This window comes from Arabidopsis lyrata (genome assembly GCF_000004255.2).
Source record: "Arabidopsis lyrata subsp. lyrata unplaced genomic scaffold ARALYscaffold_6, whole genome shotgun sequence".
Taxonomy (NCBI): domain Eukaryota; kingdom Viridiplantae; phylum Streptophyta; class Magnoliopsida; order Brassicales; family Brassicaceae; genus Arabidopsis; species Arabidopsis lyrata.
The window spans coordinates 6,847,109-6,867,495 of NW_003302550.1; the positions used below are offsets into that span (position 1 = coordinate 6,847,109).

General features: G+C 37.1%; 4 protein-coding genes across 8 annotated transcripts; all 4 read left to right on the forward strand.

Annotated features, from left to right (window-relative positions):
- Nucleotides 1–244: 244 nt before the first annotated feature.
- Nucleotides 245–6,428, forward strand: LOC9309857 (origin of replication complex subunit 3). 2 transcript variants are annotated; one of them, XM_021023797.1, is made up of 18 exons: nt 245–577; nt 709–927; nt 1,026–1,200; nt 1,376–1,545; nt 1,649–1,779; nt 1,951–2,224; nt 2,319–2,396; nt 2,741–2,814; nt 2,990–3,080; nt 3,554–3,726; nt 4,015–4,084; nt 4,393–4,478; nt 4,788–4,877; nt 5,076–5,151; nt 5,425–5,552; nt 5,777–5,956; nt 6,112–6,243; nt 6,360–6,428. In XM_021023797.1, exons 1-17 carry the CDS (start codon nt 473–475, stop codon nt 6,215–6,217), a joined length of 2,226 nt encoding a protein of 741 aa, XP_020879456.1. In that variant the 5' UTR covers nt 245–472; the 3' UTR covers nt 6,218–6,243; nt 6,360–6,428. The 2 variants fall into 2 exon arrangements, with proteins under 2 accessions (XP_020879456.1, XP_002871730.1); XM_002871684.2 differs by having other exon boundaries at nt 6,112–6,428.
- Nucleotides 6,429–6,783: 355 nt separating this feature from the next.
- Nucleotides 6,784–9,791, forward strand: LOC9307800. Its single transcript, XM_021023799.1, has 4 exons — nt 6,784–7,182; nt 7,895–8,142; nt 8,536–9,059; nt 9,246–9,791. Exons 1-4 carry the CDS (start codon nt 6,784–6,786, stop codon nt 9,647–9,649), a joined length of 1,575 nt encoding a protein of 524 aa, XP_020879458.1. The 3' UTR covers nt 9,650–9,791.
- A 101-nt stretch (nt 9,792–9,892) lies between these two features.
- On the forward strand, nt 9,893–11,765 carry LOC110227884 (glutathione S-transferase DHAR3, chloroplastic). The gene is made up of 6 exons (XM_021023798.1): nt 9,893–10,133; nt 10,455–10,545; nt 10,664–10,807; nt 10,975–11,092; nt 11,217–11,357; nt 11,471–11,765. The coding sequence occupies exons 1-6, from the start codon at nt 9,938–9,940 to the stop codon at nt 11,555–11,557; spliced, it is 777 nt and encodes a 258-aa protein (XP_020879457.1). The 5' UTR covers nt 9,893–9,937; the 3' UTR covers nt 11,558–11,765.
- Nucleotides 11,766–12,038: 273 nt separating this feature from the next.
- On the forward strand, nt 12,039–20,192 carry LOC9307801 (valine--tRNA ligase, chloroplastic/mitochondrial 2). Of its 4 annotated transcripts, XM_021023793.1 has the most exons (27): nt 12,041–12,289; nt 12,475–12,559; nt 12,663–12,789; nt 12,990–13,073; nt 13,324–13,418; nt 13,691–13,782; nt 14,026–14,079; nt 14,183–14,235; nt 14,316–14,377; nt 14,726–14,801; nt 15,183–15,266; nt 15,515–15,663; nt 15,780–15,897; nt 15,979–16,095; nt 16,246–16,466; nt 16,687–16,776; nt 17,023–17,134; nt 17,356–17,466; nt 17,582–17,719; nt 18,093–18,143; nt 18,221–18,333; nt 18,407–18,554; nt 18,871–18,975; nt 19,090–19,191; nt 19,281–19,353; nt 19,453–19,619; nt 19,751–20,192. In XM_021023793.1, the coding sequence occupies exons 1-27, from the start codon at nt 12,118–12,120 to the stop codon at nt 19,880–19,882; spliced, it is 2,931 nt and encodes a 976-aa protein (XP_020879452.1). In that variant the 5' UTR covers nt 12,041–12,117; the 3' UTR covers nt 19,883–20,192. The 4 variants fall into 4 exon arrangements, with proteins under 4 accessions (XP_020879455.1, XP_020879452.1, XP_020879453.1 ...); XM_021023794.1 differs by lacking the exons at nt 12,041–12,289; nt 12,475–12,559 and having other exon boundaries at nt 12,697–12,829; XM_021023795.1 differs by lacking the exons at nt 12,041–12,289; nt 12,475–12,559 and having other exon boundaries at nt 12,697–12,829; nt 12,990–13,059.
- Nucleotides 20,193–20,387: the final 195 nt, after the last annotated feature.

Here is a 20,387-nt window from a genome sequence, read left to right on the forward strand (position 1 = left end):
AAGTACAAAAAAATTTTATTTGATTTCCATAAATATTTGATTTTATTTCGATTTTTCATTATTAATTCGAATTTATATTCCAAAAAAAAATCAAAAATCCGATTTCAGAATTTCGGGTCAATTTTCTGATTTTAACCCGACCCATTTTCATTTGTACTTCTCTTTTAATAGTATAGAGAAGGGCCAACTGATTACACCCTATTAATTAAAACGAGAACACCAAAACTCAAATAGAATGTGAAAGAACCCTTAAATTAAAAAAGAAAATGCATGTTTTTAAAAACAGAAAAATTAAAATAAAGTATTCAATTCAACCGGTCCGATTCCGGTCTAATCTGGTTTAGTTTTGAGATTCTTCATCTGTGGTCGGCTCACGCATTTTCCCGCGAAAAAGAGCGGCACGAGAAGCAGGCGCGTTAAAACCCTAAAAAGATTCGTCGTTCTCGATTGCTCCACCAACGATAATCCTCCCATGGCGCCCTCCGGCACGGCGCCCTCCGGCACCGTCGCCGATCCTCCGCCATCGTCAACCACCGATTCATTCAATCCCGGCGACACAGCAGAGAGTGATATTCGGGTCCCTCTCTCTCTCTCTCTCTATCTCCGTCAAATTTTGTTTGATTACTCTTCACTGAAGCGAGAAAGAAAATCAAAGTTTGAATTTTTGGTTCTGAGCTAATTATAATCGTTTCCCCGTTTTGATGGCAGCCATTTTTTGTACTCCACAAGGCTTCTTCGTCTGGGAGTAATCTCAATGGGAAATTAACTGGCACAGGGAAAAGCAAGCGGAGGATCGAATCACCTTCACCTAAAATTTCGAAGAGATCTGAGGTCGAAAGGGTGGAAGAAGAAGATGGCCAGTTTTTCTCAACTCTTCGCTTTAAAGTTTTCGAGACTGTCTGGTCGAAAATCGAGAAGACAATCGAAGTCAGTCTCAATCTTTTCTCTCTAAATTTCTTCCATTGTGTTTGAATCTTCAAAGTTAGGATCTTCTTAAAATGACATTGGGACTTTTTAAATTGCAGGACGTTCTGCGGAATTCGAACTCCAAAGTATTTAGTGGGATTCATGATTGGATACGGGAATCATTTGAATCGATCATATCATCTGGAGCACTTAAGTTATCGGAAGCAGTTCGATCTTATCCTGTTTTAACTCAGGCTTCTTCTAAGCAATTGCTTACTGCTATGGTTCTCACTAGTAAGTCCTTAAAAGATTAGTCTCTGCACTTATGACTACACTCGATATTGGCCCTAAGAGAGCATGTAACATTTGGATGATGTTTTAATGGGTTACTAAACTTTCATAAACTTTGTAAGCAACCAGTTGCAGTTACTTTGTTTCTTCTTATAAGGTAACCTTATATTGTTGTCAGGGAATCTGGAAATGGTTGATGATTTATTGACATTTGAAGAACTGGAGTTGCATTTGAAGTCTCAAGGATGCCATGTGGCTAAGCTTTCATCTATGGACTTCTCAGCCAAGAGTGGTGTAGGAGGTTGCCTTAGTGGTTTGTTACGCCAGTTTGTGATGCCAACCATAGATGTTAGTAAATCTGCATAGCCCTCGATATCCTTTAGTTTTGTAGCCTACTTGCACAATTAGAGTATTGACTGATTCATTTTCTTCATAATGCGAATTTGAACAGGTGGCTGATGTGACCATTCTCGCATCATGGTACCGAGAAAGCAAAAACCATGAGAATCCCGTGGTTATAATTGTGGATGATACAGAGAGATGCTGTGGGCCCGTACTGTCGGATTTAATTCTTATATTAAGGTATTAGTTCATCTTTATGCTTGCTACGTTTGCACCGTATCATTTTCAGGTTTCTCTGCTCACTGGACTGAATAGTTTTTGTTTTACAAAAACTTTGAACTTTATCTACTTTCAGTTTAGTCATTACTCTATCAAATTGTGGTGACCTGCTCTTTCATTTTCTCTTTTCAGCGAATGGGCAGTCAAAGTTCCAATTTTTTTGATAATGGGTGTGTCCACAGCACATGATGCGCCTAGAAAGATATTATCAGTGAACGCGCTGCAAAGACTTTGTGCTACTAGGTTCACTCTGAGTTCTCCGGCCGAACGGATGGATGCAGTTCTCAAGGCTGTTTTTTTGAAGCCGTGTTCTGGGTTCACTGTTAGCCATAAGGTGGCACTTTTTATGAGAAGCTACTTTTTGTGTCAAGATGGAACACTGACATCTTTTGTTAGAACTCTCAAGGTTTCAAGCTCTATCCTTTATGCTGGATTAGGTTTCAACCTGTTTCGGACTGCTAACTCTTTGCTGTTCATTTGGCTATATATTGTTTTCTCAGATAGCCTGTCTACAGCATTTCTCATTAGAGCCTTTAAGCATCATGCTCGAGCACTTGTGTCATGATGGTGTTAATCAGGTATGCTTGATGCACCTGTCTAAAACTAACATTTTTTTTAACAGAACCTTCAGCTTTTTCAGATATCATATTTGACTTTGGTTAAGTTGGCACTGCCATGTCTATATTAGCGTAGTTGATAACTAAGAACTTTAGTTCATGCTTCGCATATTGAGAATCGATGTATATTACAAAGAGTACATATGTATTTATGTAAAGAAATTATTGAGGATCTTTGGTGGTACATCTTGCATCCCTCGATTGGTCATCTAGAACCGTAGACCTTTTTGCCGTAAATGTTCTCCAAAATTATCCGTATAATAAAGCGCAATTCGCTTTGTTCTAAGGAAATTTTACCTGTAAAGCTGTCAGGTGAAGGTACTGGACTATTGACAGAAGCAACAATGAAACATGCCTTTGACTTACCATCTGTGATGAGGTACCCCAGAGAATTTCACCACTTTTATTGTGTTTTATTTCCACTATTTGTATGGTTGAAGAACTGATGGGGAGGTTAGTGGTGTTGGACTTCTATGACAAGGTTTAATCCTTGTTGGAGCCCGTGATTTTAGGAAATTAGATACACTAATTTCTGCTCATAAACGTTTTACTAGGAATAAAATTACTCGGAGTACTTTTGAAATGCTACCTCATTTTTTGATGGACTTGCAAAGGATGCCAAACCCCTGGAGCATAGTAGTTTTGGTAAGTTCTCTTTAAAATTTTTTTAACGGTTCATCATCATAGAAAGAGCCATTTCATTGTCGTACATGACTCAGGGATGCCATTGTCTGTGAAAAATAATTTCTCATGTTATCAACAACTTAGATAGGAAATGTCGTGGAAAACCTGTTTTAATGATTAAAAATATCCCAATGCAGAGAAATATTTTGGAACTTTCACTTTCTGTTCTCCGCTTGGATGAATTTTGAGTTTTGTAGATAAACTGTTTCTTTTGTATCTCTAGATTGAAGGCAGCTTTTTTGTTGTTTCTCTTGACTTAGCTTTTCTGCCAGTTTAGTTGGACTCCTCAGTTTTGATGCATATTATTCTTCTTCTGTTATATACATCACTCGAGGAAATATGAGGCAGTTCGGTTTTTCATCTGATTAGAGTGAATGTGTGATTTCTGCTTCCTGGATAAATTAATGAGCAGATTTTTTGCTACTGTTTTGCAGTGCATATATGAAGCTGGAAAGTTTGATAAACTTCGATTGCTAGACATATTCTGTGAGATACTTGACCCAGAAGCACGTTACTTGAAATACTTTTCACCTTCGGAAATCGTTAACTCTCAGAGTCACAATTCAGGAAGTAACAATGTTATCAGACGGGTTTTGCGCAAGCTCAGGTGAGTTGTGTTGCAAGGAAGAAACGAAATTTTCCGCTCACACAATAGCAGTGAAGGATTGTCTTAAATTTATGGACCGTACATAATTTGTCTGATGGATCTGTTCATGTGGCTTAGTGTACTTATGCTATGTTGCCAAATTTTGGAACAAGATTTTGAGGATTAATAAATTCATCTGTTCTCGAGTTAGTAGGCCTAAAAATCTTAGGTCATTGAGAGCTTGTGTTAATATCTCTGCAAGGAGCCTAGCTCAAAAGTTCTGAAACTCTTGCATTCAAATTTTCTCAGGGATCTTTCACCTTCACAGCTGTCTAGCATGTTGAAAAGTTGGGAAAATCTCACTACGGAGTTCAGTGAGGTATAACAAAAATCTATCAAGTTTTTACCGTTTCTCTTGACTTGCATATTTTTATGTGTTTTTTAATTTCATTTGTTCTCAAATTTTTTTCTTTTGTTTTCATTTCCTTTGATCTAGAGAATCTTCAACTGTCTCCATGTTCCTAACATCCCTTGTGCGGAGGAATTATGTTTTGTAATCTGTTTATCTGAAAATATATCTTGAGTTAGAGATATCACGTATGTGATATATATTAGTCCATCCTCAGTTCTAAATACATGGTGGTTCTCAATGAGCTATTAACTTATTTGTTTCTTCTCTGCTGTTAGATCAATGACAAAGTAATGGAATTGCATCCGTTCATGAGATCTGTGGAAGCAGCTGGTCAGAGACAAGGACTTCCTAACAGCCCAAAGTAAATCTCTAGATATTGTTGTTTTTTTCAAACCGAACACCATGTATGAATTTAGATAATTTCTGGTTTTTCTCTTTAACCTCCGGCTTTTGCCTCCAGCAGATCATCTTGGCAAGTTAGTCTCTTGAAATATATTTTCCTTTGTTCCCATCGTTCTTGTGTATGGGAAAAGATTGATGAGGAAACTTAGTGTTTTATTCAGCTGATATGTAATCATTACTGTATACATAAGTTCATCTACTCGCTAGTTTCTGTTGCTCATATTAGTAACCATGTATACTGAATCAAAGTGGCACTTTGATGTGACAGAAAGCATGCATCTCGAAGCCATGCAAAGCTTGAAAAGGAGCTTAAAGCCATGACTGATAAGGTTGCCACAGTCATAGAATTCATGCTAAGGTGAACTCTACTTTGTCACAGAGTCTTTTTACCTTTAAGGAAACAACTTTTTTCTGAACTTTACATTGCTAACAACTTGTTTTTGAACTCTACATTGCTTGTATATGGCTTTTCATTTGACTGCCGTCATTTAAAACATTGTCATGTCAGATTGTGTACGCGTCTTGAGATTAATCACAGCCTTTTTTTATGGAACAGGGAATATATGAAGCCAGTTGAGAGTGTTCCTTTCCACGAAATTTTGTGTTTCAAGAATGTCGATAAACTTCAATCTGTAAGTCTTCAGCATCCTTATTCCTCTCGGATTCACTTATAATTCCATTACTTGGAAGTTTTATAATAGATGATTAATTGTTATATGCTTCTCTCGTGGTATCATTCTCATCAACTTAAAGCAAACCGGTTACAAGATCAGTGCTGAGAGAGTCTGAGAATAATTTTTTTTAAATGCTTCATGGAACGATTAATGTTGTGCTGGTGCTTAAGACTGTACATATGGCCTTCTCTCTCTCTTTTTCCCTTAATTTGATGTTTATATCTGTTTTAGGCTTTACTTGGAGACCAGAGAGGTAGGATCCAATTAGATCTACTGGAATCCCACAAAATCCTCCACTGTGTGTGCTGCAGCCAGAGAGGCACAACTCTACTGCCTTCCATGCATGATACATCGATTTTGTGAGTATTCATTTACTGTTATACACTTGCATTGTCGTGTTGTCTTTGTTGAAACAATTCTTCCGGTATTACTTTTTCTTGTTGCGTATATGATTTGAGAGATTACCGGCGTCACAAACTATCTTCAAACACACACATAGACATGAACACAAACTGGCTTCTTTCTCCATTCTTTGTTTCAATATGTGTTACAATGAAAAGGTTTGTGATAATTGATTATATAGGTACACGCTGGCGCAAGAGCACGCTGATGTCATTAACCTCCATGACTGGTATCAATCTTTCAAGACGATACTCATTCCCAAGAGTAGCAAGGCTAAACAAAAATCTAAGTCATCTTCAAAATCGAAGAAACGGAAGGATATATGTGAAGAACCAGAAGCACCTGCTGAAGCTTTAATTCAGTATCCTTTTTTGGTTAAGATTAGTAATCGGTGATCCACCAATGTTCATCCTTGTATATCTGTTCATGCTGCTAGACATTTACGTAAATGCAGACAACCAGAGATTACAGAATTTATCATAATACTTTCGATTCCTTAACATTTGATTCCAACAGAGCTCGATTTTGCAGAGCTATAATGGAGCTTCAGATAGCAGGACTTATTCGCATGCCTTCAAAAAGACGGCCAGATTTTGTGCAAAGAGTGGCTTTTGGTTCTTAAGAATAGTTTCAATACTTCCTTCCATTGTAAGTGTACTTTAATCTATATGTGTTCATAACCTGTTTCCATGAATCTGTTCAGAGACATCCGTTTATAGAGATTAGAACTGGCATATTTTTCTGAACTATCTTAGTATAAACAGAATTGTAAACTCATTTTTCATGGATCTGATTCTCCAATCTAAAACTAAGACGTAACTGAGACTCGTCAACAGCCGCCTGCATTTCTGACTACCAGGTATTGAGACAGATTATTACTGTTACAATAATGTAACAGCTTCTGTAATATATTATTTTTGACTTTGATAAAAGTTTTTTGAACATTCTCGGGAAATATACACCTTAGATTGAAAACTAACTACATTATCTATCGATTATTGTTTTTTTCTTTTCTTTTTCTCACAGTTAATTCTATTAGTTTTTTCGTCAATTATGTTCCTTTGTTGGAAAAAACCTATTAAACACGTATAATCTGCTAAAAACCAGAAACTAAACCAACTTCTTTACAATATAAATTACGAATCAAATTCAAATTAATGAAAATCAAAAAACAAGAACACACAAATAATGACGAGATCCTTCTATTTTTGTTTATTCTTCTTATTCATTTCTTGGATATCAAAGCTAACCACAAGCTATCATCTCTCCACAAAGTCTAGATGGATCGTGGACGAGAAAGGCCAAAGAGTGAAGCTAGCATGCGTGAACTGGCCGGCTCATCTCCAGCCCACGGTGGCCGAAGGGCTAAGCAAACAACCATTAGACTCCATCTCCAAGAAGATTGTCTCAATGGGATTTAACTGCGTTAGGCTTACTTGGCCTCTTGATTTGATGACTAATGACACATTGGCTCTTAATGTTACGGTTAAACAGTCTTTTGAAAGCTTGAAGTTGTTTGAAGATGTTCTTGGGATTCAAACTCACAATCCCAAAATACTTCATCTTCCCCTTTTCAATGCATTCCAGGTAACTTTAATGTTAGATCATTGGTTTGTTCTATCTGCCAAACCGGGCTATGTTCATTATATGGGCTATCTAAACGTGATCTAATTCGAAACAATAACAAATTAATTAACCAAAATTGATCACATGAAAGAAAAATAACCCATTCTTAAGGATAATTTAAACCAATTCCAATTTGCTTAACTTAAGAGCACCTTCATAAATAGAATGGAGGAGGGTATATGAAACATATTATATTATAAAAAAAAAAAATGATGAGAAATGTAAGAACTTTATGCAAAAAAAAACTTTACTCTCTCTCCTCTAAATTTTTTCTCATGTCAACTCTTCATTTGTTTCAATATTTTAAATAAATTAAATAAAAAGTATTATTATTAAATTTAAAGATTATGGTTGTTAACCGATAAAGATGCTTTAACAAATAAATAAATATCTATCATTGTCAATTGGTTTTGATGTTGAATTGATATTTGATGCGAAATTTTGTCGCAATTCTTTTTTTTATTGTAAAACAACTTAACAGTATCGATCAAACCCAATGTGTAGTAACTTCGTTATGATTTTAGAAACAACAAAGAAATCGAACTTTCCATCTCAAAAAAGCGTTCACTCTTTACATATATATTTTGGAGTTGGGACCAAAAGTGATCAAAGTGTTTTGTGACTCATAGATACACATACAAAAATTATGTTTATTGTTATTATATGTTGTCAGGAAGTGGTGTCGAACCTAGGACAAAACGGTGTAATGGTGATACTAGATAACCACTTGACAACGCCAGGCTGGTGCTGCGGCGAGAATGACCTCGACGCCTTTTTTGGCTACCCTAAGTTTGATCCCACCGTCTGGGCCAAGGGCTTGGGGAAGATGGCTACTCTTTTCCGCAATTTCACTAACGTCATTGGCATGAGCCTTAGGAATGAGCCACGTGGTGCTAGAGATTACCCTGACCTCTGGTTCAGGTACATACTTCAAATCTATACCAATTTATGGAAAAAGTACAATAGCTTTGCTAAATTTTTTTTTTTGTTATTACTAAATTTCAATATATAAATCATAAAAGCTTTTTTTGATATCTATTCCTCAAAAACCCAGACTCACATTATAATTTATAAAGATAAACTTTTAATCTAATCCAAAAAACACGAATTATTAAAAAACGATAATTCTCAAAATTTTCACACAAAAAAAAAAGAGTCCATGATGTAGAGAGGTTAAATGAGTTTGTTTCCACCATTTGATATTGTTTCAATAAAAAAATAGAACCAAAATTAATTAGTATTGTTTCTATTGTTCACGCGTTCGTGGTAATTAATTGCATGCATGCATGCGAACGTGTTAATGGTAACGTGAAGGCATATGCCACAAGGAGCAGAAGTAGTGCACGCCGCAAACCCTAAATTACTAGTCATCCTATCCGGCATCGACTTCGACACAAACCTCTCTTTCCTCCGTGACCGTTCCGTCAACGTCAGCTTCACCAACAAACTCGTCTTCGAGCTCCATTGGTACAGTTTCTCCGACGGCAGAGATTCATGGAGAAAACACAACTCTAACGATTTCTGCGTCAAAATCATCGAAAAGGTTACACACAACGGAGGATTCTTGATTGGGAGAGGCTTTCCTTTGATCTTGAGTGAGTTTGGGACTGACCAGAGAGGCGGTGACATCAGCGGGAACCGGTATATGAATTGTTTGGTGGCTTGGGCAGCTGAGAATGATTTAGATTGGGCGGTTTGGGCGTTAACCGGAGATTATTATTTGAGAACCGGTAAAACGGGTTTAGATGAGTCTTATGGCCTTTTGCAGGCCAATTGGAAAGACGTCAGAAACTCTACCTACTTGCAAAAACTCTCCGGAATCAAACATGCCTTTAAAGGTCAGAACAGTTTTTTTTTTTTTTTTTTTTTTCAATCACTCAAAAGAAATAAAAACTCAAACGCTAAATTTATTATATGCTAAATGCAGTATCATGAATTTTCTTATTTTTCATAATTTGTTTATTTTCTAGATTTCTCGGGACACATCAAATAATTACACTAATGAAGCTAAATTATATATGCAGGACCCGGATTGCGACCCAACAACAACATTCTCTTCCATCCATCAACAGGACTCTGCGTCACCAATAATCCCTCAGACAATTTACCCACACTTGGATTAGGACCATGCCCTAAATCCGACCCATGGACCTTTAATCCCCAAGAAGGCATTCTTTGGGTCAATAAAATGTGCGTGGAAGCTCCAAACGTTGCTGGACAAAAGGTGAAGCTTGGATTTGGCACAAAGTGTTCTAAGTTGGGACAAATCTCAGCTACTAAGATGCATTTGTCGTTCAAGACAAGTAATGGTTTATTGCTATGTCTTGACGCGGACGAACGTGACAACAGCGTCGTCGCTAACCCTTGCAAGTGTTTGACCATGGATGCTTCATGTGATCCAGCGAGCCAATGGTTCAAAGTTCTTTGAATTCTATTTTCCATGTTTTATTATTGAGAAAATGTAGTTGTAATCAAGACTGCCATTTGAGCATATTCAATTATTCATCATAAAAAAAAAGCTAAAAAACGTTAACAGTAGTGGGCTACTGCGATTAAAATAGTAATGGGCTGAGAATAGCAGAAATTGAGGCCCATGATGGTCTTCACTTGATATGTAATATTTCGCCACGTGTCAGTCAACTTAGCCACTGAGAATTTTCCAGATTATCTGAGTCAGCCATCTGACTAGTTGGAAAATTAACCACTGACGAAAAATATGATAAGCCTTAGGTTTCAACCAAGCACCACCGCCGGTGTTTTATCGGCGTCAGTGAACTGCGCCGGTTTTATCAAGAGGTGCGGTTCGACTAAACCGGGAAGGGTTGGCCGGTTTGTAACAATGGCGATGGCGGCGAGTCCTCTCGAAATCTGCGTCAAAGCTTCTATCACCACACCCAACAAGCTCGGAGACTGTGAGTTCTCTCTCTCCGTAAACTTTGAAATGTTGATGATTAGCTGCAATTCGATACTTCTTTTGACTCGATTGCGAATTGCAGATAGATAATTCGTGTTAGCTCCATTGGTGCAGATAGATACTTAGACTTGAGAATTTGATGACTTCGTTTGTTAAACTTAATTGGTGCTTTGATTTTTTCTTAATTTTGTAAACTGAAACTATTCAAAACATATTTTAGAGTATAATATGCAAACACGATTGCTTTTATGTTGTGGCCACTGGTTTCGAGGTTTATTTTTCCTTAGAGAGTTGATTATATGCATAATTTTGTTGATAGGCCCTTTTTGCCAAAGGGTGTTGCTGACATTGGAGGAGAAGCATGTTCCTTATGATATGAAAATGGTGGATTTGAGTAACAAACCAGAATGGTAAATGTTTGGATTCCTTCCATAATGTGTTTGAAGTAGACATGATTCTTAATTGCTGGCAGTGATTTCCTTTAGTTTTGTCAATATTTTGTGTTCTTTTTTTTTGTAATGTTTCTAGGTTCTTGAAAATTAGTCCAGAAGGTAAAGTCCCAGTGGTGAAGTTTGATGAGAAATGGGTTCCGGATTCAGATGTTATAACACAGGCTTTAGAAGAGAAGTATCCCGAGCCTCCTCTTGCAACCCCACCTGAAAAGGCTTCAGTGTAAGCTTTCCTAATTTTTTTTTTCCTCGGTCTTATGATCATGCTGTGTACTTGTTTTTGTGCAATTGATCTATTAGTGTTCTTGGCTGGAAAAGGGCATCTGACAATTTGCATACTTCCAATTAAGAGTTTGCGTGTGAGAGTTTTATTTATGTCTATGTCTGCAGTGGGTCGAAGATCTTTTCCACATTTATCGGTTTTCTCAAGAGCAAAGATTCAGGAGATGGAACTGAGCAAGTTTTGTTGGATGAGCTTAGTACATTCAACGATTATATCAAGGAAAATGTAAGCTCTTTTGGTTTTGATCGCTTCTGGATCCTTGAGTAATAGTTGTGATGATCTTATAGTAGATTATTCTGACTGTTGAGCGAAAAATATAATTTACCGCTCTGTCTTCCTTACTGTGAAGGGCCCATTCATAAATGGAGAGAAGATTTCAGCAGCAGATTTGTCCTTGGCACCAAAGTTATACCACATGAAGATTGCATCGGGACATTACAAGAACTGGTCTGTTCCAGTTTCGCTTCCTTTCGTCAAATCCTACATGGAGGTAAATGGCTGAAAAACCGAGCCAGTCTTTTCAATGCTGTTCTCAACAACCGCATTCTATTTCGATGATTTGTTTTCATTTGGTTTGACCAACCACACTACAACTATTTACAGAATGTTTTTTCGAGGGAATCATTCACGAACACACGGGCGGAAACAGAGGATGTAATTGCTGGTTGGAGACCAAAGGTGATGGGTTAAGAGATTAGATGTTGACCTCAAGGGATCATCCTCCTTGTCTTCTACTAAATGTAAAAGCATAATAATAAAATCTTATTCAAAGTTACCTATAATATATACATTTATTATATAGTGAAACTGAAAACTCTAGTGTGACGTCCCAGTTGGGAATTAGCTTGCATATAAGTTTATTGTACCCGCCAATATTTACTAAAAATGTTACTCATCATGAGTCATGACTATTAAACTAGCAACGATAGTAGCACCTAGGTGTTGGCAAAGAATCCACATGATAGCACTTCGGTGCGTTTCTTCTGGAACTGACCGGATCAGCCGATCGGATATATCAAAAAAAAAAAAATAAATAAACTAGCAACGATACTAGCACAAATTATTACCTAGCGTAAGCAAAAACTTGACTCTGCGACCATTAAAACAGCAACAATTACAGAATTGCCCTTCCGTCATCCGTTCCTTCTTCCTTAAACCCCCCATTGTGTCACCAGCAGCAGCTTATCTCTTTTTTTTTTCCTGGGAATTTCAAATTCTTTTCTCACCCCAGATTTTCTCGGGAATCTGCCATGATTTTCCAAACGGCTTTCTCTTTACCCACACCTACTGCTACTACTACTCTACTATCCCCCACCTGTCCTCACCAGCTCAACACTCTCTTCTTCACTCACCGACGCCGTCGATTAATTTCCCCATCCCGCTTTAATTCAAGTTTTGCGCAACGTAGATTCTCTTCCTTTGGTACGTTCGTCGCTATTCTATCTCCTTTCCGTTGCCTCTAAGCTCGTAATCTGTTTCCTATGGCTTTTGTTGCTTATGTTTGTTTCAATTGAATCGGAATTCCTATGTATTCATTTAGAAAATGGGGTTGATGATAAGCAATTGTATATTCGTATTTACATTTGAATTCCTCTTTTGTATTTCAGTTGCGGCCTCAGGAAATAATGTCTTTACTTCCCCTGAGACATCAAAGACCTTTGAGTTTTCCTCCGAGGAGAAAATATACAAATGGTATCTTATTCTACTGAAATATTGGAATTATTGGTTTGGAACTATGGGACATGGATTTTGTGATTATTCTGATGATTTTTGGGATTTGGGCATTTTATTTTAGGTGGGAGTCGCAAGGCTACTTCAAACCAAATTTTGACCAAGGAGGCAGTCCTTTTGTGATACCAATGCCACCTCCTAATGTTACTGGTTCTCTTCACATGGGCCATGCAATGTTTGTCACTCTTGAGGTTGTGGAATCCATATTCAGATAAATTCACACTCATTTGGGTATTCCATTTTATGTTCCTATTTTCATTTCACCTTTTTAGTTTTTTAAGCGCTTCTTAAGTTGTTTTGAATTATTGTTTAGCAATGCCATGTTTCTTTGTGCATTAACTGTGTTATACTATGGTTCTGCTATTCTCATCGCTTTTTTATTTTGTTACAGGATATTATGGTTCGATACAATAGGATGAAAGGGAGACCAACACTTTGGCTTCCCGGGACTGATCATGCTGGTATTGCCACTCAGGTTCATTTCCTTGTTCAAAGTTCAAGTTTTGCATGGTATCTCTACTAGTGTTTGCGTGTTTGTTTTGTGCTCATTATGGCGTTTACATCTTGCTTCTTCACACTCCATTGCTCTTGTTCATATACCAATCTACCACATTTACGTTATTAAAAAGTCCTTTTCTTGTAGAGTATAATTTGTATAGATAATATTTACATTGCTTAGTGAATGTTTCTGAAATATTTTACTGAAGCTACTATATTTCTTTCAGTTGGTCGTGGAAAAGATGCTAGCGTCAGAAGGCATTAAGAGAGTGGATTTAGGTAGAGATGAGTTTACCAAAAGAGTCTGGGAATGGAAGGAGAAGTAAGCTATCTAATCACTGCAATGGATTAATTCAAAATATCTATTTCAAAAGTATCTGTATTATACTCTGGCGGTGTTTCCATTCTTCGAACAAGTCATAAGTTATCGATCTTCTGGAAAAATATGCAGAATACATTTCTTTTAATTGAGTAAATTGGTGTTCCTGTACCATTCCAAAGGCCAATGCTTTCATTAAAAGATAAAATCGACTGTATTTCTATCTGATATATAAAGGGTAAGGCTGGAATTATAGTTTGTGTGTTTTTTCTCAGGTATGGCGGAACCATCACAAATCAGATTAAAAGACTGGGTGCTTCTTGTGATTGGAGTAGAGAGCGCTTTACTCTTGATGAGCAATTGAGTCGTAAGGCATCTCTCTATAGTTTCTAGATTGTGATTCTTATAGCAGACTATAGGTGGTGCTCAAAGTTGACGTTATATGATTTTGAGTGGTATTTTAAAATTCAAAAACTTTGGCAAGTAAAATATTATGCAGTTTTTAGGTGGTTCAAAAAGTTTCTCGTTGCTCTTATTTTCAAATTGTATGTACTTACACCTTGAATTTATTCTGTATAGTCCTTGATTCTCTTTTACCCCAAATTTGTAGGAGCTGTGGTCGAGGCTTTTGTAAAACTTCATGACAAGGGGTTGATATATCAAGGTAAGCTATTATGTATTTTGGTTTCTGTTGTCGTAGCTTTAAGTAGTGATGTGCTGTACTGTACTCATACGACGTTTGGTGATTTTGGCATAACGTTTTCCAGGATCTTACATGGTCAACTGGTCCCCTAATTTACAGACTGCTGTTTCAGACTTGGTGTGTGATATATATTATCTAACACTCTATAGTTTGAATACTTTTTTTCTTTCTAGAAGTGACTGTCTTGTTCTTACCAGGAAGTAGAATATTCAGAGGAACCTGGGTTTCTATACCATATTAAATACCGTGTAGCTGGAAGGTACTGTCCAGTTACCAGTACTATCTTTACTCTTCCTTCTACTCTGTATTAGTGTATTTTATGGACCCTTATATATAGCAAAATTATGTGAAAAGATAATTTCTTCTCACATCAATTTGATTATTCTCTGCTATTCAAAGAGTTCACAGAAGCATGATAGGGTTTGAAAAGCGTATCTTATGAGGCTTTAGATTATGTGATATGATCATTAAAACTTGTGGGACACAACGTTGGGTCTGTAAGAGTTCATTCGGCAGTAGTTGACCTTAAATTGTATATTATTCTTGGAATCAGTGACTACCTTTGTTCTGTTTATGGAAATGGCTTAGCTGATCTTTCCTCGTGCAGTCCTGATTTTCTTACTATAGCAACGACTCGTCCAGAGACATTGTTTGGTGACGTGGCCCTTGCCGTGCATCCTGAGGTAGGTGGTGATATTTTTTGTTTCCGTTGATAATAGGATATCGGCAATGACAGATGGTACTATCAGAGTCTGTTTGACGTGTTTTCAGTAAACAAACTTAGAAGCAAGTTTTATATTAGGGAGGGGAAGTCTATAACGTGTAACACATTCTTTTGTATATTTCTTTTACGTAAAATTTAAAATTTGAAAATGTAGTCCAGGTAGTTTGTCAGGTTGCTGGTCCAATTCAATGTAAGCAGATGTAATCTACAAACTTGATGATAATTTTTTTTGGATCTCATGTGAATGTAGATCGTCTTCTAATCGTTCCCGTGAATAGGTGCTATTTTTTTGGGTATCGTTTGAGGATTAATGTTGTGAAATGTATTTGGCATCTGGCAGGATGATCGTTATTCAAAATATGTTGGTCAGACAGCAATTGTACCTATGACATATGGTCGTCATGTCCCAATTATTGCTGATAAGGTGAACTCAGATCTACTGCGTATGCACTCTTTATGATGTCTTTTAGGATGAAATATCTGTTTCTAAGTTCAACAAGAAAAACGCTGCAGTTGTTTTTTTTTGCTATTCTTCATGCTTTAGTCATCAGTTTTTTTCCTGGGAAACTTCTAAGTTCTAGCTACTCAGAAGCAAGAAACTGAAGTTACCTCCATAGTATTTCCTATGCTGCTCTTCACATTTCTCATCAGTATTTCTGTGTACGGTGGCAGTATGTTGATAAAGATTTTGGGACTGGTGTTCTGAAGATAAGTCCTGGGCATGATCACAACGATTACCTTCTTGCAAGAAAGCTAGGTCTCCCCATTCTGAATGTGATGAACAAGGATGCAACACTAAATGACGTTGCTGGCTTGTTTTGGTAACATTTTGTTTTATACTTATATGTTAGCTGCAGTAGTTTTAATATTATGAAATGGAATACCCTTAGGTTACATCTTAACATCCATGGCGCCTTAACATACATCGTACTTTCAGTGGCCTTGACCGGTTTGAGGTGAGGGAGAAACTATGGGTAGATCTCGAGGAGACGGGTTTAGCTGTTAAGAAGGAGCCTCATACTTTACGAGTTCCAAGATCTCAGCGTGGTGGAGAAGTATTTTTCTACTGACCAGTATCACTTTTCAGTTCGTTAGAAGTTCATATATTTTCTCATGCATGGATTAACTGGTTTTAGGTTATTGAGCCACTTGTAAGCAAACAATGGTTTGTCCACATGGATCCTTTAGCTGAGAAGGCTCTTCTTGCTGTTGAAAACAAAGAACTTACCATCATACCTGAAAGATTTGAGAAGGTATGCAAGCGACTGGTTGGTGTTATTAGTTACTGAGCTGGTATCTGTCTTTTTCTCCTCAGTTTGGCAAATTCTCTGCAAGGTTTTGATTTTTGATTGTTTACACTGCATACTTCTGCTTTTGCTTATATTTCCTGTCGCCACTTGCAGATATACAATCACTGGCTGACGAATATTAAGGATTGGTGCATAAGCCGGCAGCTGTGGTGGGGGCATCGCATACCAGTTTGGTATGTGGTTGGAAAGGATTGTGAGGAGGATTACATAGTTGCTAAAAATGCTGAAGAAGCCCTTGAGAAAGCCCATGAGAAGTATGGAAAAGATGTTGAAATATATCAGGATCCAGATGTTCTGGACACCTGGTTTTCCAGGTTAGTTTATCAGTTAAGAGTTTTTGGAGATTACTTTTCTCCTGTGTGTCTTTGTTTTAGAAATAGTCACTAGTTTAATCATGTGAAAGTTTCAGTTTCCTCAGAATACTCACAATGAATTAGTGCTTTTCCTCTAAAGAATATATATATGCGCTGAACAAATTTTCCTGATTTTGCAAGAACTTCCTATATCATTTACCTAAGATGTTTTTTTCTGCAGCTCGCTGTGGCCATTCAGCACTCTTGGCTGGCCTGATGTATCAGCGAAGGATTTCAATAACTTCTACCCTACAAATATGTTAGAAACAGGGTATATTCCTATCTTTCTTGTCGATCAGGAAAACAGTGGCTGCTACCTTCAGGGCTAATGTTAATGTTAGACCCTTCACTAGTAAGGAAAAAACTTAGGACCAACAACAATTTTAATTTTTCTGTTACCAAGAACTAATGTCTAAATTAAGTAAAACCTGGAAAGAAAATGCGCTTTAGTTGCAGTTTGCGTTTTTGAAATTCCCATTACTTCCTTCATATAACTATTGTCCTTTTATTTGGACAGGCATGACATATTATTTTTCTGGGTAGCAAGAATGGTTATGATGGGAATAGAATTTACAGGGACCGTTCCATTTTCTCATGTCTACCTTCATGGACTTATAAGGGACTCTCAAGTAAGTGTTAGGCTTTTTGCTTGTTCTAGTAAATGTGTTTTTTCTTGTCAGACGAGTAACTACGCAAACCTTGATCATTGAGGCTTTTCATATCATTATCTCTCACTTCTCCCTATATGCTATTAATGTTAAGTAACTTCTAGGATTCCTATTTAAGGGGGAACTAGTATTCTCGTTCTGTGTATCTCCAAGTAGTTAACCAGATTATTTGTGATTTTCAGGGGAGAAAAATGTCAAAATCTCTTGGGAATGTGATTGATCCGCTTGATACAATCAAAGATTTTGGCACTGATGCTCTGAGATTTACGATTGCACTAGGAACTGCTGGTCAGGTTTGATCTCTACTGTGTTGAGGCAGCTGAACCATGATTTTTGGGAGGTTTACATTAAAATGTCATACTTATGTCTATATTCCTTTCGATGTTTTCCCCATTAACTTTTTGTTAGGATCTGAACTTATCTACTGAGAGGTTAACTGCAAATAAAGCATTCACCAACAAACTATGGAATGCTGGAAAGTTTGTGTTGCATAGTCTGCCTAGTCTAAGTGATACATCTGCTTGGGAGAATTTGCTGGCCCTCAAGGTTTGCTTGCTTTTCCATCTCTACTAGAAAGTATAAGGGAACTGTGGTACATTTGTCCTTTTAGTGACAGACTAAGTATGATATAAAGTCGAAAATCATTTAATATATGCTTAAGACTATCTTGGTGTTAAGATGGGTTCATGGACCATGGACCATAAAAGTCTCACAAAAAACGAGGTAGATTTAGATATAAGATATTGGTCAGACCTCTTTCCAGGAGTATCTCCATCTGCTTACCTTTTGCCATTACTTAAAACAGTTGCAGAATCGCATCACAAGTGATAAGCCACCTTAGGCTGCTCTCTTACTATCGATTTGTTGTGACATTTTACGATGTTTGTCTAACATTTTGTTTCTCTTTTTTTTTTGACAGTTGGACAAAGAGGAAACCCTGCTTAGTTTACCCTTGCCTGAGTGTTGGGCGGTATAATATTTTTACCCTGAAGTTATCAAATAGTTCAATTTGCCTACCACGTTATATTCCTTTTGTATTACTTTCAGGTATCAAAACTCCATATTCTCATTGATTCCGTCACAGCAAGCTATGAGAGGTTGTTCTTTGGGGATGTAGGAAGAGAAACATATGATTTCTTTTGGAGTGACTTTGCTGATTGGTATCATCACGTCAACTCTTAACAACCAATACATGTTTCTTGGACTTAATTGACTGACTAGTCTACTCTACAGGTATATTGAAGCCAGCAAATCTCGACTGTATGGATCTGGAGGCAATTCAGTTTCTCTAGCTTCTCAGGCAGTTTTGTTATATGTCTTTGAGAATATACTAAAGCTGTTGCATCCATTTATGCCGTTTGTAACTGAGGATCTATGGCAGGTAACATACTCTCAGTTTTGCTATATGGGTATTTATTTTTTACTTTTATTGGCCCTGGACCATTACTTAGGCCAATTGCACTGGGCATGATTTTCCTTACATCTTAGAGTTTTTGTAGGTCACTGGACGTTTTTTTACCAATATATGCTGAAGCTGTTATCTTTGAGTTTTTCTTTGGTAGTTTAGCTTGTTTTGAGGATGAAGTGAAGTAAAAGGACCCAAAACTCAGGCATATGTGGTTGATATTTTGGTACTGCTACCAAAAAATGATTTCAGCCTCACAAAACTAAAATTATGAATGCATTTGTATTTGCAGGCACTTCCCTACAGGAAAGAAGCACTCATTGTGTCTCCATGGCCACAAAATTCACTTCCAAGGAATGTTGAATCAATAAAAAGATTTGAGAATTTACAAGCTCTGGTAAGTACGAATTTTCACCTTTATATATTCTGCAAACCTCCAACGGAACCATGCTCAAAGGATTTAATATTTATAAGCTCAGAACATGTTGACACCTTGCCTGCTAAATCACAGACTAGAGCAATTCGAAATGCACGGGCAGAGTATTCAGTGGAGCCGGTAAAGCGTATATCTGCCTCAGTTGTTGGAAGTGCAGAGGTCATTGAATATATTTCGGTCAGTAACTCATTGCTTATCTTACGAATAACGTTTATTAATTTGCCTTGTGTTTCCTTAATAAAAACTGTGTTCTTGTGTCGGTGCAGAAAGAGAAGGAGGTATTAGCTCTTCTATCCAGGCTTGACTTAAACAACGTCCATTTTACCAATGCCCCTCCTGGTATAATTCTCTTTAATCCATTTTTCCCTTTTCTTTTCTCTATTTGCACCTTATCTATATGACTATATAGTTACATTTTCACAACGGTTGGTTCTTCAGGTGATGCAAATCTCTCAGTCCACCTTGTAGCCAGTGAAGGGCTAGAGGCATATCTACCTCTTGCAGCCATGGTTGATATATCTTCTGAAGTCCAACGCATTTCCAAACGTCTTTCCAAGATGCAAACTGAATATGACGCCCTCGTAACTCGTCTCAGTTCACCAAAGGTATACCATAACCATCAAAAGAATCTCTTAAAAACACTTGTTAGAAATTGTTTTCGATAAGCTTATTAAACATGGTGCATTGGTTTTAGACTCTCCTTGTCTTACAACTTTTTTAACGCTGAGATATGTAGTTTGTGGAGAAAGCTCCGGAAGAAGTGGTGAGAGGTGTAAAAGAGCAAGTAGAAGAATTAGAAGAGAAGATAAAGCTGACCAAAGCTAGGCTTGGTTTTCTCAAGTCTACTACTTCTTTAGTGTCTCAGTAATTTCAGGTAAATTATTATGCTCTCAAGTTGGGGCCCGACCATGGACCATCAGATATCGGTTGATTTGTGACCATTTGAGGCTTAGACTATTGTCGATGACACTACCTGTATTAATTTCTCTTTTTTTTGGGACCCCAAAATTTAGTTTGAAAATACACCCTCCCCCAAAAAACAATGATCAAATGTCAACTTCTTTTTACCAGTCCTATTGTCGGGGTCCATAATGCCTTTTTAAGCAGAAAGTGGATATTTTTATATTTGTTGGTTATGCCACAATTGTATTTACTATATTATTTAATAGCCTCACCAACTAGGCAAAATGTGTACTACTACTTATTAATCAGTAATCAGTACTACATATAGCTCTTTTTTCACAAAAGTTTATCTGTTCCAAAATTAAAAAATCCATCAACAATTTACTAGGTAGTTGGGCTTTTGGTTTCGATGCAAAACTTTGGCTTAGTGTAATGCAGTTTCATAGAGTATTAGAAAAAGCTAATGAAAG

Coding starts and splice junctions, on each gene's coding strand:
- LOC9309857 (XM_002871684.2), top strand. CDS start 473: ATGGCGCCCTCCGGCACGGCGCCCTCCGGCACCGTCGCCGATCCTCCG. Junction 1,546..1,648: donor TTGTGATGCCAACCATAGAT/GTTAGTAAATCT, acceptor GAATTTGAACAG/GTGGCTGATGTGACCATTCT. Junction 2,397..2,740: donor GTCATGATGGTGTTAATCAG/GTATGCTTGATG, acceptor TTACCTGTAAAG/CTGTCAGGTGAAGGTACTGG.
- LOC9307800 (XM_021023799.1), top strand. CDS start 6,784: ATGACGAGATCCTTCTATTTTTGTTTATTCTTCTTATTCATTTCTTGG. Junction 7,183..7,894: donor CCCTTTTCAATGCATTCCAG/GTAACTTTAATG, acceptor ATATGTTGTCAG/GAAGTGGTGTCGAACCTAGG. Junction 9,060..9,245: donor AATCAAACATGCCTTTAAAG/GTCAGAACAGTT, acceptor TTATATATGCAG/GACCCGGATTGCGACCCAAC.
- LOC110227884 (XM_021023798.1), top strand. CDS start 9,938: ATGATAAGCCTTAGGTTTCAACCAAGCACCACCGCCGGTGTTTTATCG. Junction 10,134..10,454: donor ACCCAACAAGCTCGGAGACT/GTGAGTTCTCTC, acceptor TTTTGTTGATAG/GCCCTTTTTGCCAAAGGGTG. Junction 10,546..10,663: donor TTGAGTAACAAACCAGAATG/GTAAATGTTTGG, acceptor TAATGTTTCTAG/GTTCTTGAAAATTAGTCCAG.
- LOC9307801 (XM_021023793.1), top strand. CDS start 12,118: ATGATTTTCCAAACGGCTTTCTCTTTACCCACACCTACTGCTACTACT. Junction 12,790..12,989: donor CAATGTTTGTCACTCTTGAG/GTTGTGGAATCC, acceptor ATTTTGTTACAG/GATATTATGGTTCGATACAA. Junction 15,664..15,779: donor GACGTTGCTGGCTTGTTTTG/GTAACATTTTGT, acceptor TCGTACTTTCAG/TGGCCTTGACCGGTTTGAGG.